Below are 19,850 nucleotides of genomic sequence, written 5' to 3'. Positions count from 1 at the left end.
CTTCTCAAGTGGTCTGCTAACAACAAATTCTTTCAGTTTTGTGTATATGGGATAGTGTTTGTTTTGCCTTCGTTTCTGAATGAAGGCCTTGCTGAATTTAGGATTCTTGGCCTACCGGTTTTTTCTTTGAGGACTTTGATTATGTATCCCACTGCTTCTGGCCACCATTGTTTCTGTTAAGTCAGCTATCAGTCTTATTGGAGGGTTTTTTAAATAAGTGACACATTGTTTTCCTGTTGCTACTTTTAAAAGATAAACCTAGGTGGGCGCCTGGGTGGGTCAGTCCGACTTTGGCTCAGGTCATGATCTCGCGGTCCATGAGTTTGAGCCCCGCGTCAGGCTCTGTGCTGACAGCTCAGAGCCTGGAGCCTGTTTCAGATTCTGTGTCTCCCTCTCTCTGACCCTCCCCCGTTCATGCTCTGTCTCTCTCTGTCTCAAAAATAAATAAACGTTAAAAAAAAATTAAAAGATAAACCTAGGCATATTAAAAAGGTTTATTTGAGCAAAAATCTGTTTGAATTGCACCAAACTGCAATTGGTTAGGAACACGCCACTGACAGGAGCTAGGGGAAATACTTGTATAGAGAAGAGGCAGAAGCAAAACAAAGAAATTGTTTGGTTGACTACAGCTTAAGCATTTGCTTTATTTGGAAGAGTCTGGTTGGCTGTTGGTGATTAGTTGCCCTCAGGTTTCAATTTCTTAATGTTGAGGGATTTACAGGCTTAAGTTTTGGTTTGGTTATGTAGGCTACTAAGGCATTAAAGCCACTTCCATACAATGGCCACCTTACTTAATTTAACACTGCTTTATAGATTTTCTCCTTGCCTTTGACTTTCAGCATTTTTACTGTGATGTGTCTGTGCTTAGACTTCTTTTTATTTATCCTTCTTGGAGTTTGTTGAGCTCTTTCGGTGAGTAGGTTATTGTTTTTCAGGAAACTTTGGACATTTTTAACCATTATTTTTTTTAAAGTTTTTTTTTTTTTTTTCATTTTCTTTCTCCTCATCTTCTGGTACTCACATTACATGTATATTTGTGGTTTTAATGATGTCCCACATTTGTCTGAGACTGTTGTTTTTTTCTCATTCTTTTTTCTTTTTGATCTTTGGCTTGAGTAATCTCAATTGCTCTATCTTCAAGTTCACTACTTCTTTCTTAGGCCAGTTCAAGTCTACTCTTGAGCACCTCTAGTGATTTTTCAATTTTGTTCTGTGGATGTATAATGGCTTCTTGGGAATCTTTTCCTATAAATCCAACATCTGATTATTTTCACAGATAGTTTCTGTTGCTGCTTTTTCATTGTGTATGTATGCGTCATATTGTCATGACTTGTTAATTTGTATGCCTCATAGTATTTTGTTGGAAACTGAACATTTTAGATTATGTATTGTAGCAGCTCAGGGTATTTGTCCACCCCAGGGAGGGCTTATTATTTTTATTTATTTGTTTAGTAACTGGATTATTTTAGTGAAGTTGATACCCTCACCCCCCCCCCCCCACCTCCCTTTGTTAAGCTTTGTACACTGTTCCTCAAGGTGGCATAGTTTTGGGTATGCAACTCAGCCACTGTGGGATGACAGTGGCATTGGTCGGGCACTCTTCCTCTCTTTTCTTGATCACACCCAATTGTAAACTCCACTAATTGCTGACCAGTTGCTCAGTTGTTCTCAACAATGCCCTGGGACACAAATTTCTCTACGAATGAATACAATCAAATAGTTGCACCTTTGATGAAACGGTTTCTGGAGTCAGTGTCTGATGTTTGTTCTGAACCCAGAAGGGCTCCTCTCTGCTGTTTGTTCCCTGTTTCTGTCCTGTGAACATACACAGTCACTGTGTATGTTCACTAGATTCATGAATCTTCTCCCAGTTGCTTTTCAGAACCCCTGCTGTCCCTCCCTGTACTGTCCTTGAGAGCACCCTCCATGCTCTGTTGTGAATGAAGTCAGTTCCTTTGGAAAGAGGTTTGGGGCTCTCTGTTTCATGGCCTGTTTACTTCATAGGAAAAATATCTGCCAGGGCTCTGGAGTTGAGACTGGGAACTATGGCAGTCTTCTCTCCAAATGAAACCCCCGCTGTAGGATCTAAGCATGCAACACAGGGAGCAGAAGCCTGAGGTCTTCTTGGCTTGCCTCTCTTGTGTGGAACCACCATGCTTTATGGACTGGAGAAGGACTCTTGAGGCCCAGTATTCTAAAGGAGCCACACTTAAGGTAGAGCTTCTGTATCACTTGCTTAGCACTTAGCCTCAGCAGCAGGCAGCTGGGGGAAGGAAGAGAAATAATGGAGATCATGATCCTCCCAGAAAGAAAACCCTTTGTCCAGGAGGTAGGGAGAGAGGGGAGCCCTGTGTTTTTGGCTGCATCAATCCAGCAGAAGTGTTTTTGTCTGGCTGAGCCGAGAGGAGAGGAGGGAAGCTGTTTTGGTTCAAATACCAGTTTCCTGCCTTTCTTACTGAATTGTCATAGATTTTCTTGACTAGATGTTTCTTTTTTACTTTTGCTTTTAAGACCATTTCAGAGGTTTTAAGTGGCTGGGGTTATTTACATAGTTTTTACCAGTTCCACTGGGGAGCAGATCAGTGGAACTCCTCATGCCAGAAGTCCATCTGTCTCCACATGATTTTAACATCTTTCTTTTAAGAATTGTGGGTAGCCTTTAAGGATCCTTCAAATCAGCAGATGGTAATACTTTTTACTTCTGTCTTACAGGTTTGGAATGTAGACATTCATAAGTTTTAATGAAGGTTGAAGAATATGTAAAAACCCATGGAAAGATCTACCTAAGGAAAGCCCAAGGATATAAGGGAACTTGTATTTTCTTAATCCTCAGATTGGTGTGCTAATTATGAAACTCACATTAGTAACAATTATTCTACTTAATTAGGTATAATTATTAAGTTATAACTAATATTATTAGTTATATATAATTATTAATAATTATACCTAACTTTGAAACAGTTACTAATTATAGAATATTTATTTTCTTTTGTACTTGTTAGGATTTCTTACTCAGCTGTTTTGCAGACATTTATTTTTTAAAGCACCTACTCATGACACTCTTGTTACTGTTTTCCGTATCTTTGGGTCTTTGGAGTGGTTTTTCTTCTATGAAGCTGGTACCTGATGCAAGAAAAATAATATGGCGTGCCTGGATGGGCTTGGTCAGTTAAGTGTTTGACTCTTGATTTCAGCTCAGGTCATGATCTCACACGTTGGTGAGTTTGAGCCCTGTGTCTAGCTCTATGCTGACAGTGTGAAGGTTGCTTGAAGTTCTCTTTCTGCCTCTCTCTGTCACTCCCTTGTTGTCTCTTTCTCTCAAAATAAATAAACTTAAAAAAAAACTTTTAAGAAAATAATAGATAGTAACTCATCACTTTTTCTACTCCTCCACAAAGAGTACCTCAAGCCCCATCGGTGTACTCAGAGCTGTGTTGATAATACAGAGATATAAGGTTGTTCTTCAAGGTATTTATTATCTAATGGGTACATAAATATATACTTCAAATGATAAATCACACTCATGATTTCAATCTTCTCTAGAAGGAAGGGGATGGCCTAGGATGGGATTATGGGCTTGAAGAAAGCAGAAAAGGTCTACAACAACCACATGTTCGATATGATAGGAATTTAATACCCAAGAAATCTTGTAAACAAAATGGTGTGGTATGGTGATCAAGAAGATTGCCATCTTGGGGTACCTGGCTGGCCCAGTGGAGTGTATGACTCTTGATCTTGGGGTTGTCAATTTGACCCCACATTGGGTAGAGAGATTACTTTAAAATCTTTTAAAAAAGAAGAATATGGGCAGCTCAGGAGCCAGGCTTCCTAGGAATCCTGGTTCCACTTCATATGAACTCTGTGGCTGGTGTTGGGCAACTTACTACACTTTGTTTTGTGATTTAGACTCTTTAATTTATGAAAATAGAATTGGAAACACCAAATAATGCCTAGTCACTACCCTCATCATCATGGTCTTGATCATAGGTTTGTTGAACCTAGTGATTTTTGGACAGTATGAATTTGTAGTGTCATCAGACTGCAGGAGGTCGACATACCTCAGTAAATTTTTCAATAAGCTTTTCAAAATTGAAATATACATTCATGAAAGTACATAGATGATAAGTATACAACTCAGTGAATTGTCACAAAATGAATTCGTTTATGCAGCTATTACCCAGATTAAGAAATAAAACCGTACAAATCTCTCCTCAGGTACTTTTCCTGTCATTCCCCACTCTTCAGAGGTGACCACTGTCAGGCTTTTATAGCCATAGATTAGCTTTGCCTTTTTTTGAATGTCATGTAAGTGGAATCCTGTAGTGTGCAGTCTTCCGTATTCATCTTCTTTCATTTATTATCTTTGTGAGATTCATTTATGTAGCAGTGAATGTTATAGAAATGATTCATTCATTTGTATTGCTGTATAGTATTCCATGGTACGAATATATATTCTCCATTCATTTTTTGTTGTGTTGTCTCCTTTTCTTATTGACGTTTGAGAACATTATATATTCTAACATTCTAGACATGAGTCTTTTGTGTTGTAAATATCTTCTCTCTGTGTCTTGCTTTTGCCTCTTAATGGTGTCCATTCATTGAACAGAAATTCTTAATTTTAGGGGTGTGTGGGTGGTTCAGTTGGCTAAGCATCTGACTCTTGATTGCAGCTCAGGTCATGATCTCCTGGTTCGTGAGATTGAGCCCCGTGTCAGGCTCTGCACTGACACCACAGAGCCTGCTTGGGATTCTCTCTCTCCCTCTCTCTCTGTCCCTCCCCAACTCATGCACACCTGCATACATTCTCTCTCTCTCAAAATAATTAAATAAACTTAAGAAAAAAATATCAATGTTAATAAAGTCCAGTTTGTCAGATTTTTCCTTTATACCTAGTGCATTTTTTATCTGTTTACGAAATTTTTGCCTGTCTCAAGGTCATGAAGATAATTTCTGAAATCTTTTACCTGACATAATTGTATTTGTAATAAACTGGAATCAATTTTTGTATATGGTGTGAGATAAGGGGAAAGTTTCAATTTGTTTTTAAGTAGGCTCCACGCCCTGTGCAGAGCCCAGTGTGGGCTTTTTTCTGTCTGCTAATTGCTAAATGAGCATGTTACGATTTCAATATCCAGAGTGCATATCAATCAATTACAGGTTATATTTGAATTCAATTAATATTTTAATATTTGTTGAGGACATGCAGAATGCCTGGCATTGCCTTGGTAACTCTAAACATTTAAACAGCTTTCCAGGATTGACATTACCTAAGTTAAGATCATTTTCAAAGATAATCATGAAATCAGTTTATTTCATAACCAAGTGCATATGGAAACTTTCATCAACGTTGCTTGCAATTCTTACTGTATATTCAAGGACACTCCTTGATATATTCCATATGTGTTTATAGCAGTTCAAATCTTGATGTAAAAATGTCAGTATTATCCTCAAGGGCAAAAAGCTAAATATAGCTTCCTCCAGCATTGCCCTTTCTGCTATAACCATGTTTGTTGATTTGTTTCCCTGCTTTTTTATTCCTATATAAAGTGGGTGGTATCATATTAATGAAAGGCTTGGATAAAACCTGGACAATTTACACACCAATGCTATCTAGGTGTATTTTGTTTTTTTGTAAGCTAGTGAGGTCTTATGAGGTTTTCAAAAGCCATAGATGGTTTGTACTCAAGGGGAGAGTAAAAAAATAAAAACAAACACAGAGAGATAGGTGAACCATAATATGATTGTTAGCTCAAGCATTAAGCAGTAAAAATGTTCAGGGGTAGAAATGAGAAGGCATATAATGCTTAAATAGCCTAATGTGACTGTTTGGGGCTAGTATTTTTGTATGTCAGTTAGGTTCTGTTTGTGATTTATAATGATTCTGAGTTTGAAAATCAGCTCAATTTCCTTACTATTTGCATTAGAAAGACTTCTAAAAAAAAGAACTGATGTAATTTTATTTTAGGGTACAGTGAATCTAAGACTACTCAAGTATACATAAGTATCCTAATAGGATTATTTTGGAGAACAGAGAGCATTTCCTTTAAACATTATTTTTATTACCACTCATTTATTAGTTCATTCATCTACATTAGTAAATATGATTTTTAGGATTGGATAGTACATAGTTGATTTTCTAACATGTTTTTCATTTTTGTAGAAATGTATGGTTTGATACATCTCTGAAAGTTCCTGTGGATTGCTTTACCTCCTTCAGAAAGATACCCTCCTTCATAGATGAATATTCTTCTCTTTACAGAAAAAAAGTCTTGGAGAGAGACCATTATTGTATTTACCTAACCATCCACTTAATTTCAGAAAATTCTGTGATCAAATATTTGAATGGCAGTGTCTGACCAATGAAATGTTTGAGTGTTTTTCAAATTATTCCTGATCATAGCTTTCTTTCATTATTTTCCTCAGAGGTTATCTTTGATTGTTGGGTATCTGTAGTGCTTCACTAAACAAATTTAATTTATGCTGTTATGATTTCTACTTAGCTTGTAAAATAATTTGTCAACAGGATGAATGTGTGGGAAAATATCAGAGGATTCCAATTACGAGTGTTTTTCTTTATTTGAGACTTTAAAAAATGTCACTGATGAAGTTTTAATCCATTTGTTTTTTCTTTGTCCTCCTAGGTGGATCTCCTTACTTAGCAACCAAAATAAATGAAGCAAAAGACTTGCTGGAAGCAACCACCAAACATTGATTGATGCCCAAGAAGCACTCTGAAGGAAGAGAAGGGGGAATTTAAAGCAAGAAAGTCCTGCAAATTAATCTAAGCCACGACCTTCACAATTTCCGTACATGTATTGACCACAATCATTTATTTCAATATTAAGGTATATAATAATAAAATATTAATAATCTATCTGTTTATTATCTTTTAAAGGAACACTTTGCTTATTTTCCTCCTTTCTCTGTGGTAGTTACACAGTGTAAGATTTTTGTTCATTAGTCCTAAGGTCCCCCGGCCCCCCTCCCTCACTCAAGTGTCATCATCAGTAACGTGGGATTTGTGAGCAATTAGTAGAGATTTTCTTACTGCTTCTATTTATATTCACATTGTCCCTTGTTTCCTCAGAGGACTTTAGTACTCTGCCTGTGTAAGGTGCTTTACATGTTTTGAGATCAAACACTGACTGCCATCCCATGGGGAAATGATCGGAAACTCCATCGAATTTACTAAATGGTGTTTTGTAAAGTAGTGGTTAGGACTTGTTAAAGAACTCTGTTCTCTCTGAGACCCTATAAGTGAAGCATGAGAACTTGGAGAGCTACTAAAATGATTAAAGATTTGCAAAATGAGCCCTGTGAGGAAAGGCTGAAAAGACGTAGGAAAAGTCTGAGGAATTTGTCTTTAATTATAGCCTTCCAGTACTGTATATTTATTCAATTATTCATTTTGCAAGTATTTATTGACCACCTATGATGTGAAGGCACTATAGTGGGTCCTCTGAGAGTTACAGGTGTGAACTAACCATGGATCTTGACCCCCCCAAAAGTTATATTTAGAGGAAAGATAAATCACAGGAACACTATTAGAGAAGTACAGGTGATATGCTAAAGAAGTTCAAAGAAAAAGAGAATATTTTAAGCTGAGAGCATAAGGAGGAGCCTCAGAGAATAAGTGGCTTAAGAGCTGGGCTTTAAATACAATTAGTAAGAAATATACCACATGATTGGTGAGTCAGTGTTGTTTCCCCTGAGATCAGTCACAATTAGTAGAAATAAGATTTATTAGTATGATTGCAGTACAAGGTTTCTCAAAAGCAATTAGATGGATGCATGATCATGAAGGGCCAGCCTTTTATACTGCATGGAATTATTATCTCATAGAGCCCCAGTCATCATCACTTTGCTACCCAAAGTTGAGAAAACGGATTCAGATACAGGGTACCAGCAATATTTTCCTGTAATCCTTTATAAATCCTGGGTCATCCCAGGTAAACTGAGCCACTATACTTCATCTGTCTTCAAATACTTTTTTAATATTCTAGTTGCATCTCTCAATTTATGACATCCTATATAGTTTGATGGCTCTCAATATTCACAATATTGACATCTTGAGTTGAGTAATTCCTCTCTCCTGTGCATTGTAGGATAATTAGCAACATCCCTGCCCTTAACTGCTAAAGGCCAATAGCACCCCCTCAGGGTGACAACCAGAAATGTTTGCAGACATTGCCAAATGTCCCTTGGAGGGAAAATCACCCCTGGTTGAGAGCCACTGCTGTAAATTTTAAGTACTTTTTCCTTTGGTACATAAAATAATGATCTCACTGAAAATCAGTTGAATCTTAGGATCACTAAAATATTGTTCTCACTTTAAAGTCCCCATGGATGTCCTAATTTTCTTGTGCATTAGGGTTTTTCGTTTTTCTGGTCATTGTTATCCCTGTACCTTGAATGCCCTGATCCCTGCATCTGCACCTGCCAAAAGCCCAGGAATATTCAAGGCCAGGCTAAAATGTATCCCTGTCTTTCTGGCGTTTCCAGCAAAAGTAATACCATGAGTTGCCAGTTCTCTGAGAGCAGGGACCATATCTATCTGTTCACTGCTGCGTTGGCATTCAATAAATATTTGTTGAATGAATGAATAAATTCCCATAGCACTTTATTCCTCACTCATGATAGTTACAACTTGGTACCTTGTGGAAAAAAACTCTTTGTGTAACATGCCTTATTTCTCAAAAATGCAAGAACCATTGGAGCAAGAATCTTGTCGTTCATCTTCATAACCTCTTTTTAGTATGGAGCACTAGCACACAGCAGATACGAAGTTGTGAGCACTGAGAAAATGTTGTTTTCCAAATAGTGTGTTTTAAAAAATGCTACCACTAATTTTAAAAGTTATCTTAAGCAATATTGGGGTGTTCTCAGGACACACTTTTTAAAAAAAAATTATTTTTTTTTAACATTTATTATTGAGAGACAGAGCGAGACAGAGCATGAGCATGGGAGGGGCAAAGAGAGGAGGAGACAGAATTTGAAGCAGGCTTCAGGCTCTGAGCTGTCAGTACAGAGCTCAATGCGGGGCTCGAACCCACCAACTGGGAGATCGTGACGTGAGCCGAAGTCGAACGCCCAACCAACTGAGCCACCCAGGCGCCCCTCAGGATATACGTTTTAATTGACATGCTATTTTCTAATCCATACTGTATTTTATGAGAATTTGAGCCTGTAGCATTAGCTTGGAATTTCCTTCATCCCATTTTCCTGCTAAGCATGTGCCTAAGAGTCTGACAAGATACAGTTTTGAAAACTCTCCTTCTGTTATGTGATCTTGGGCAGTTAATCTGCAAGTCTATAGTGACCTCATTTATAAAATAGAGAAAATAATCCTATTTAATAAGGTTATTGTAGGAAATAAGGATATGTAAAGCATTTAGTCACATAGCAAATGCTCAAAAAATAGAATTATTGCTTTGTTCACTGCCCATTTAATTTAAAATCTTTCAGAATACCTTGAATTAAGGTTTGAAGGTGTGTTCCAGTAATCATTAATTTTACTCTTGAATCTGCAGTTTGGGTACATGGTGGGGACAGTTTGTCTCTATTCCATGCAGCATCAGCTGTCTCTGGAGGAGCCACTTCATGTGGCTGGCAGTCAGGACCGGCTTTGGCTGGGAAGTTCTCCAGGACAAGTCAGCCAGGAGCCTCAGTTGCTGTCCGAATAGGCTTCTCCATGGAGCTGTGGAGAGAAGCATCATCACATTCTGGTGGCCGTGTTACAAAGAAAGTGAAGGGACAGGAAGTAGAAGCTGCAAACAGGCCGGGTCTGAAAACTGGCAGTGGTTCCGATAGGCATAGAGAATGCCAAGACTCAAAGGGAGAGGATAGAGAGGATAGTGAAAGAATTAGTGGATTAGTGGCCATTTTTTAAATAAATTTTTTTTTAACGTTTATTTATTTTTGAGACAGAGAGAGACAGAGCGTGAACAGGGGAGGGTCAGAGAGAGGGAGACACAGAATCTGAAACAGGCTCCAGGCTCTGAGCTGTCAGCACAGAGCCCCACGTGGGGCTCAAACTCATGGACCGCGAGATCATGACCTTAGCCGAAGTCGGCCACCTAACTGACTGAGCCACCCAGGCGCCCCATAGTGGCCATTTTTAATATGTAGCAGGGCAGGGTTTAGATTTTCCTCTCCTTACTCAAGTCAGTTAAGGCATTGCTTTCAAAATGTTGTCAGGAGTGTAGAATTCAAGTAAACTAGCTAGAGTAGTTTCTGATGACACAACTACTACTTTAGGTAGATATTAATTTAGTAGTCATTCTGCAAATGGCATTGTACTTACGGAATAGAATTTTAAAAGCTACCCACCCTCAACTCCTTATTATCTAAAAAGCTTATTTGAATCGTCACTTATCCTCAGTAAAGATGGCTTTTACATATTTGCTGTCATTGCATATTCTTGTTAATTAGGTTCTTTGTTGATACTGCAGTTTCTGTTTATTCTTATATCTTAGATGCAATCTGAGGAAGCAGGAAAGACCTTTTAAAAAAAAACAATTACTTCCCAGATTCCAGAGAAAGTGTAAGTCAAATGGACAGTTAATTAAAGGGAGCATAGAATGCCACTTAGACTATAATTGGTGGTGCAATCTCCAGCCTAAAGTCAAAAGTGGAGAGAAGTCTAGTAAGGAAAAAAAAAGTATGGTGATTTTGGAAGACATTGTTTTAGTCTTCAAACCATTTCCTTTATTTGGTTTGAAAATTATGTGAGGCAGTAAAGTTATAAAATACATTTCTTCTTAAAATGTGTAATATGCTCAAACTAAATAGAAAAACAGATTCTTAAAAACAGATAACTTTTTTTTTTTGCCTGATACTTTTGAAATAAGAAATATTAAGAGCCGTATTACCAGTCATGCTTGTGATGACCAGCATGGTCATTAGAAATAACGTATCATATCCAAGGACAGAAATTCTTTTGTTGTCATGGGGAACCTTGAACACAGAAAAGAGCCTTTAATGACATATTTCCGACACATTTGGCAATTAGCTTAAGGTGGTTTAATGACATACGTAGGAGAAGTTGAATCAGCTAGGCCCTTAATGTCAAAAATACTGAAGTTTCCCTGACTCAACTCACTTAGAATGAACTACAGGGGCCGTGGTGCAAAGTTAAATATCTAAGTAGATCGGCTCATTTTGCACTTTGGCAACCACGCCATCCACAGGCACTCAGCCCCTTGCCCACAGTCACCTCCTTAAAGGCCTCTGGCTCCAAGGAGGATTTGATGGTAGCAAAGTGAATGTGTCAGCATTGTGCTTCCCTCCTAACAGAAAGGCAACCCAAAGAGCATATCCCGTTAACGCTAGATCAGTATCATCTACTTGTCAAAAGCATTCCGTCAATTACGAGCTGAATTTTATTTATGGCAGAGTTATACACATTAGGAAATTAGAATTTTAACTTATTAGCTGGAAAAGTTGAGAAGTTCTCTGGACTCATTTTTTTAGGTAGAATCTAAGTGATTTGGATCATTGCCCACCAGTAAAATTGCTGGGCATGGTCGACAAAGAAAATGTTCCTTCTAATGATTTTTATGAGCTGAGCAGCTATTGTTCCCAGTTGAGTGCTCTTTTCCTTTTTTTATTGTTGCTGAGCAAAAGAATTTATGAAAAGCTTTTTTTTTTTTTATTAAAAACCCTGCTCAATTGAAATGCAAGTTCATTAAGTACTATTCATTTCTCTTCCTGCCATAATAACCCCCTGTCCCCCTCTGCTCAATTCAATAGTGCCTAGCCACACTGGTCAACACTTTAAGTCTGAACAGACTACTATATAATATAGATATGCAATCTCCAACATCAAGAAAGAGTTTTATTTCAGATGGGCAGAGTATGATCACTCAGGCTAAAATTGGCCATAAATTTCACATTAGTTCCTCAAGGGGGGAAGATGCCCCTGGAAATTTAAATCAACGGTGGGAAACTTAATTCAATTTTGACAAGATGGAAATCACATTGAGCTATTGGTTCAGTATTGACATCTAAGCAGTAGTGCTAAAGACTAAGAAATTCGAATCGGCTTGTTAGTGTAAGTTCAAGAGATTTTATTAATAATAGCAAATATTTGTTGAACACCATGTGCCAAGCCTCCTACCTGCATTTTCTCTTTTAATTTCCACCGTACCCCTAAGAGATAGTTACTATCTGTATCCCCCATTTCACAGATGGAGAAAGAGAGGTAAGGTCAGAGGAGTTTAGGAACCTTGCCAAAAATTACATAGTTAGTAAGCAGTGAAACTGGGATCCAAATCCAGTTTGGCTTGACTCTGAAGCACATGCTCTTTACATGCTCTATTGTATTAAACCAATTCTGGACACATGGGAATCGTCGTAAAATGGAGGGACTTGACTCATTATTTGCTTGTGAACCTTGGGTTATAGATTGTGAAAGGCTTGTGGGAAGGGTCGTGTCATTTGGCGTTATGAACAAGGAGTGCCTAAGGTCTTTTATTCTGCCCTGGGAGCTTGTGATATCCATCCAACTGCACATACTGAGGGTTCACTTAAGGAGTTTAGCAGCGTGAGTTTCTGACTTCAGTGGGGATGAGATTTTATTTGAAACTTTCATGGGCAGAAGTTTCCTACGAAAACATCTAGAGCAACGTTCAGAAGATGGCTTGTGAAATTGAATCAGCAGACCTTGGGGGAGAAATGAAGAAATTGCTCGGTGTAATAAAGATGAGAATAAGAAAGCTGAATTTATTGAAAGGAACAGAGAGGTAGTGAAAAAATTAAGGTTAACAAGAGAGACAACTGAACCAAGAAGAGATCACTTACAGCATTTGAAAGAGAATTGCCAGTGCTCAGTAGAACATTTCAAAATCATTTGCCAATATTCCCAGCTGTGGACTGGGTTTATTTGTTCATGCCACGCTTTTATGCCACATTCCCAAATTACATTTTGCACAGTTATAGGCTTGTCTAGTAGGACCCATAGATCTTTAGTCGCCAATCTAAGAATGTGTCTTGAGATTATCACTTAATTTTCTATGCTTTCAGAAAGGTGCTCTAATCAAATGGTGAAAAGATTTCAAACTTCCAGAGATTTATAACTATGCATGACTCTCCTATTCATAGGAGATTTGTGCGTTTCTTGAATGTTAGATACACATGTATTCAAGAATAAGTACATTCCAAAGCCAACTCCAGCATCTTCCATCTATCTACTCTTAGATTACCCTTGCCTTTGTTCTTTCCTTCTGTAAATGTGGATAATCAGGAGTTGACTTCAGAAGTGTTTACGTTTTGGTTTCTCTGCCTCTGGAGTAGGATGAAATCTAATAGTGTTTGTCCTGTGATGGTGAGATGCCATACTGTATCTGCGTGGTCTCTATCTTTCAAGTTGTGCTGGCACATTCTATAGTACGGTGTTGCAGAAAGCCGCATGTCCACACAGAAATGCAACCTTCCCTGATTAACCCTGCTTGGGTCTGATTTTATGCCTTGTTCCTCAGCTTCTTGGGACATAGGTACTCAGTTAGCACTTGATTCTGTCCCGGTTTACACTTACATACTATATACTTGTTTGGGCTTTTCTCCCCTTGCAAGCAGATTTTTTAACCTAATATGTAAAAATTAAATACATACATACATATATACATACACACTGTTGTGTTTGTTTTGCTTTAAAATTGTAAAGGATAAACTGTGGGATACTTTTAGCTGTCTCATTTTCCCAGCACAGTGAAAATGAAGTCTGACTTGCTAAAATTGAATTTACACTCAATTTTTTTCTGTCGTACAACTCTTGTAGAAAAGGCACTAATCTTATATGTAACGTAACTTCGTCTACACTGAGCTTTCATTCAGGCGCTGCTTTTATTTCTACTTCAGGAGATGCCTGGCCGGGTGTCCCTCAAGACACGGTATTGATTGGTTTACTTCTAAGGATAACTGTCAGGCACCAAAATTGTGAACATGTGGATTTTCTTAGAAGCCGTTAGTGAAACTTGGGTTTTTACCCTGCATACCAAAATAAGCAAGGGGGAAAAAAAAATAGAAACGAGCCCAGTAATACTTTAAATTTTATTTTTGTAGGTATCTTGTAATGCAAAAACCAATTCCCTTGGTTTCCTTCTTCCTTGCCTCGGGTGTATCCCTAGCAGTTTTTGGTCTGCGGCACTTCTAAATGCCTAAACAACTCGAAACGTAGGCATTGGTAGTGGAAATGCTGACACAACCCGAACTGTTACCCCTAGAATGTATTACCATGTGGGCACAGATGCCAGATTCCGTACTTAGTGTAAGTGAAGGATAAGGCTACTACTGTTCAGTTTCCAGCTTCTCACAGGAGGGGAGTCCAGGTAGGTGTGGACCCTCTGTTTCTCCAGTCTCGCCCTTCATCATCCCACTGCCCCCACACATGCCGTGCCCCATAAAGTGGTCGCTTCGTAATTACCTCCCACGGCCAGAGCGTGCAGCAGTCACTTAAGTGTTCTGGGAGGGTCTCGTGTTGTCCTGAGGCCCCATCCTGTGATCTGTTCTTCAGATCGGTGGAGGAACCAGGACTGACGGTGTTGAGCCAACATAGGGTGTGTCTGTCATAAAATACAAGCTTGAATTTTGTTTCGTCGGGAAGGGATGTTTTTCACAGCAGTCTGGTGAATTAAGAACAGTATACAGAATCATACGGTGAACGCGTTATATTTGGCTCTGCCGATAGGATTTATGTATGGAACATCAATTTTCTGTACAGACATAATTGAGTACATATTACCATGGTGTGAGAACTGCAAGAATGCGTATGGTGTGTGGGATGTTAAGTTTTAAGAAATGTAACGAAGGGGAAAATCAGAGAAACCTGAAAACAACGCAACTGATAACATTAACTTGAATTTTTTTGCTCAGAATACGTGTGAAGTATGTATGTTCTATGCAGAAATACAAAGACAAATACATTATTTTAATATGTTGCCATCTTCCTTTTGGGGTTGAATTTTTTCGCAGAGCAAGAATAACCTAGCGGGCAGTTCCTAGGGTCTGATGTATGGCTCAGTAACACTCTCAGTTTGTTAACAGCTTCTTCCCGTAGGGCTGTAAGTAAAGTGTGGTGTCAGGAGGTCTGAGGGTCTCTCCTACTTCCTACTATCCAGGGAATAGTGTGCTTTCCCCCAAAGCCTGGCTGAAAGTTGCTCTTGGGGAAAGAAGAAGAACCTGGCTGACAAATCTGTCACCCGTTTGAAGAATCATCTGGAGCCACAAACAACCTAGTTAGTGGAGATCAGCAGGAGTTTAGGCAGTAATTGTCCAGAGCCCCATTCATTGGCGGTGGTGGAATTATTATAGAATAATGTGACTTTAGGGGACATATTGATCAACCGAAAGAGGTTTAAAGCTTCTCAGTGTTGGTGTTACAGTAACGGTTTCGACTTTCTGGATTCAGTAAGGAAATGCATAGCAGTTGACTGCTTGACTTCAGGTTTTGTGTCCCCCCTGTGTTCCCCCAGTAGCATCCGTTTCTGGTTCTTAGGCTGCCTAGCCTGAAACCGAGCTTTTGGTCTTTGCTGTCTGGGAGTTACACGCCCACAACGCGGCAGTCAGAGTTTTTCTTTCTCCTAATAAACCAAACTGCCTTTGTCGTCTCCTACTCTTGGCCTCTTTTTCACCTTCGTACCAGTCACGCTTGCATCAGGCTGGGAGCCGCCGCAGCATCCGGCATCGGGGCACTGGGGCGTGATTCCTGCTGGGCTGTCGGTGAGCTCTGGGCCCACAGCCCAGCTCCCCAGCCTGCCTCGCCGCGTTTGCTCCTGCTGGAATACCATCCACCTACCTGCCCACAGAGTGAGACGGTGAGACCAATGAGAAACAAGTGGGAAATAATGAGAGACACGTTGAATGTTCTGGACACCTTGAAGAGACATGTTTATTCAAGTCATTATTAATATTTTTGCAAAGTATGGCAACATTGATTTTTTTCATCTGAGAACGATTTTGCATGTGTACAGAGTTGGAATGTTGAATTGAACCTTTCTCTTATAAATGGGCGAAGTACCTCACCCACCACCTAATAGCACAGACTTTGAAGTTGCTATTTTTTATTTCCAGCTTCAGGCATGAATCTTTGCTCCATTTTGTGGGTGGCCGGGAGATAATACTGCATTATTTTAAGTTTTCTACCTAGGGCTGGGTGTGTGAGCTGATGTCGAGCACATACACCATTGTGCACAGGATGCTCTGTGCATCTATGCTGCAAACTCGCCAGGCGCAAGGATTTAAATTTTTCCTTGGCAGCCCAGCCAGTCAGGTGTCCAACTATACCTGGAAGCCAATTAGTATTTTTCACAGAGCCAGGTGCAAAGCTGCCAGGTAACATCTGTAAGTGACTCGCGTGGCTCTGATGGGATCTGCATATGTTCAGCCCTATATGAAGATGTTTTTCACTTGACACTGAGTCATCTTTGGTCTTGTTCTCCACCCACTCCATTAAGCAGACGCACCTACACATGTTGCTGATTTGATTTGCTTTCAGACGAGGATGGTGCCTCGAGTTTCTCTTCCTGATGCTAGTATTTCTGTAGATGCCTCTTGGAAAACTATCTGCCCATCCAAAGTGCTTTCAGAGGGGACGGGACGACAAATCCTTATGTTAATTATCAAGGCATTTTCTGATAATCCTGTAGGTCTGACCTAAATTACCCAATAAGGATTTATTTGAGGATTTTGTGTTTTCTTTTTCAACAATGTGTTTGAAGATGGCGGTTTTCCTCAAAGAAAAGAACACACCTGAGTTCCTGTAACGTTGAGGACTGAAGACTTGGGTTCTAATTGCCCTGGTTCCGCAGCTAATGAGCTATGTGACTTTGGGCAGGACACAGCCTTTTCGAAATACTTGAATGCGCTGCTTTCTCAGATGCGTGCAATCTGGAGAAGCACTTGTTCCCGAGTCACACAGATCTAAGTTTAAATCTCTGCTCCACCTTCTGTTAGTAGAGTGATCTTGTGGAAGTTCTGTTTCCTGACCCATAGAATGGGTATAATATTATGTACCTCAGAGGGTTATTTCCAGAGTTTAAAGATTTCATAGATACGGATGTGCGTGCTTGTTAGCGCCTGTGCACGGTAGCTTTTCCACAAATGTTCATTTTTACTGCTTGTCTCTTTGACTTTACTAGTTTTTTATTTCAAGTACTACACAAACATAATAACAATTAAATGATTTTTAAAGAATGAATAACAGGCACCTGGGTAGCTCAGTTGGTTAAGCGACCGACTCTTGATTTCGGCTCAGGTCATGATCTCAGGGTTCGTGAGTTCGAGGCCCATGTCAGGCTCTGTGTTGACAGCGTGGAGTCTGCTTGGGATGCTGTCTCCCTCTCTCTGTGCCCCTCCCCTGCTTGCACTTTCTCTTTCTCTTAACAAACAAACAAAAAATAAAAGAATAAAAGAACGAATAGCAAATTACCAATAATTCCAACATCTGAACATCAACCATTTTCTTTTTTCTGGGGCCCCTTCGAGTGCATCTTAATATAGAGCCTTAGGAATCTTCTAGAAAACCCCTGTGGACAAATACACAGATCTCTAGATGGGAAATCAAACTATATTTTACAATGACATTGTAATAAAATTAGAATGTTTTTATTGAAATGAATAACTGATTATCAATAATTGTGACTAAATAAGAATATTTATTCTTATTTATTTAACAGCTGAAAAATCGATCCAAGAGAATTTAGAGAAAAAAAACAGTCCTTTGGCCAGCTTTACGGCAAAGCCAGGTATGACAACTGGTAATTACTGAGTGCCTGATATTTGTGCCAGACAGTATTTAAAAAAAAATTTTTTTTGTTAGTGTTTATTTATTTTCGAGAGAGACAGAGAGAGAGAGCGTGAGCAGGGGAGAGGCAGAGAGTGACACACACACACACAGAATCCAAAGCAGGCTCCAGGCTCTGAGCTGTCAGCACAGAGCCCGATGCGGGCTCGAACCCATGAACTGTGAGATCATGACCTGAGCTGAAGTCTGATACTTAACCGACTGAGCCACCCACGCACCCCCAAAACATGCTGTATACATGATGTCTTTAATCCTTACAACAACCCACTCAACTAGGTATTTTTATCCCCATTTCATCCATAAATAGGGGAGTTCAAGAGCTTAAGCACTTGCTCAGAATCCCAGTTAGGAAGGAATGGAGTTGCCTCTGCTTCCAATCCGACTAACCCCGAAGTCCGTCCTCTTTCTCTTGTCCAGCTGCCTCCCAGGAAGCGTTCCCAGCCAAGTACAAAACTCGCCCTCGAGACTTTTAGCCTGAGTTCCCGAAAACGTCACTCCTGGCTTAGAGAGGAGGCTGGGGATTTTATGAAGTCTCCTCGGGGTGGTCATTCATTCCAACATGATCACAGTCCAAGGGCCTCCCTACCTCTGAAGACATTTGTTACTTGTCATGTTGCGTTCAGGATGCCAGAGGAGGCATCCAGCGAAATGAACGGAGGCCCTTTTGTGACAAATAGACTTAAGGAGCTGAAGCTGGAGCGGGAGAAGACCTTGAAGATCTGCAGGCCTCCTCCAGGCACTGTCTGATGGATTTCCAGATCCATGGCATTTTCTAAGCACTTGATCACAGCAAAGAGGATAAACATTGTGAGTTAAAAGGGATAGCATCAGGCCTGGGGGCAAAAGAGAGTGGTACCACTTTTAAGTCCCCTCCGTTGGGAAACGGCAGGCTTCTAAGAACTCGGGCTTTGGAGACAGACTAATGTGGTTTTAAATTCTGGCTCATACACTTCCTTGCTGTGTGGCTTTGGACAAGTTATTTAACTACTTCTTTATTTTTTCTTTCTTTTTTAAAGATGTAGGTCTACAGTTTTAAGGAATTATTTCTTTTAAAGTAAAAGGAGATCACAAATTATTGCTTTATACCATTATATCACTCTTGTTTTATTGACAAGGTCTTTATTTATTTATTAAAAAAATGTTAATTCCAGCGTCGTTAACACCCAGTGTTATATTAGTTTCAGGTGTACAATATATAGTGATTCAACACTTCTGTACATTACTCAGGGCTCATCATAATAAGACTTTACTTAACTTCTCTGAGCCCTCAGTTTCCTTATCTGTAAAATGGGGATCGTGTCACCACGTCACACAATTGCCATGAGGATGAAAGAAAGTAATGCGAGCAAAACCTCCTGGTGCACAGCCAGCACTCCCTAACTGCACATCATCTATTTCCTTTCACGAAGCCAGGGCTCCTCTATTTGGGCTGTTCCTTGGAATCACGTCTGTAGCTTTTACAACCCTTAATGCCCAGGCAGCACCCCGGATCAGACTTTCTGGGATGGGAGCCAGGCAACAGTTTCTTTAAAGCCCTTCTGCTATTTCCTTGTCCAGCCAAGGTTGGGCATCCCGGGGCTGGGTACAGTACGAGTGACCCAGCATGTGCCCAGGCTCTGTAGGAACACAGCTCCAGCAGGTGTGGGGCCTGAGGGCCGCAGTGCAGTGTGGGAGGGACTCTCCGCTCTCCCTGGGGGCTGCGGGCACAGCTGTCCCCAGGGCCTGGTGGAGGTTAATCACCCTGGGGCCTCTCCTTCCCCCACAGCACTTTTATCCAAGTGAGACCAGCTTCACATGGAATTTGAGGGCGTCTTGGAAAAGAATCAGGGCCAAAGCAGACTGCTTAAGGGGAGATGGCATGCAAAGAGGGAGAAGAGACAGCAGAAGGAGATGGTGAGAGCAAGCCTTTCCCCGCAGGTCCTGACATCACAGGCACTCTGACTTTCAGTGGAAGGTGCCCAGAGTTACCTTCTCTTTCTTCCTCTGGAGTCAAGGACCGCTGATAGACTCATTACACTGAATGGGGTCTCTCCGAATCATTATTGGGAAG

The 19,850-nt window shown here is 40.0% G+C and overlaps 1 protein-coding gene and 1 long non-coding RNA gene across 2 annotated transcripts in view; both read left to right on the top strand.

The window, feature by feature from the left end:
* DNAJC15 (DnaJ heat shock protein family (Hsp40) member C15) overlaps window positions 1-6,874 on the top strand; it is a 70,136-nt gene extending 63,262 nt beyond the window's left edge. Inside the window, exon 6 of the mRNA XM_027064905.2 lies at window positions 6,642-6,874. Within this exon, the coding sequence (XP_026920706.1) occupies window positions 6,642-6,712 (71 nt within the window). The 3' untranslated portion in view covers window positions 6,713-6,874. The remainder of the gene's footprint in view (window positions 1-6,641) is intronic.
* Window positions 6,875-9,966: 3,092 nt separating this feature from the next.
* LOC128314159 (uncharacterized) overlaps window positions 9,967-19,850 on the top strand; it is a 48,193-nt gene continuing 38,309 nt past the window's right edge. Inside the window, exon 1 of the long non-coding RNA XR_008295657.1 lies at window positions 9,967-17,741. This is a non-coding gene — a long non-coding RNA (uncharacterized LOC128314159). The remainder of the gene's footprint in view (window positions 17,742-19,850) is intronic.

This window comes from Acinonyx jubatus, chromosome A1 (genome assembly GCF_027475565.1).
Source record: "Acinonyx jubatus isolate Ajub_Pintada_27869175 chromosome A1, VMU_Ajub_asm_v1.0, whole genome shotgun sequence".
In the NCBI taxonomy this organism is placed as follows: domain Eukaryota; kingdom Metazoa; phylum Chordata; class Mammalia; order Carnivora; family Felidae; genus Acinonyx; species Acinonyx jubatus.
Note: the sequence above shows the minus strand (reverse complement) of the source record. Positions and strands in the feature narration are given on the sequence as shown.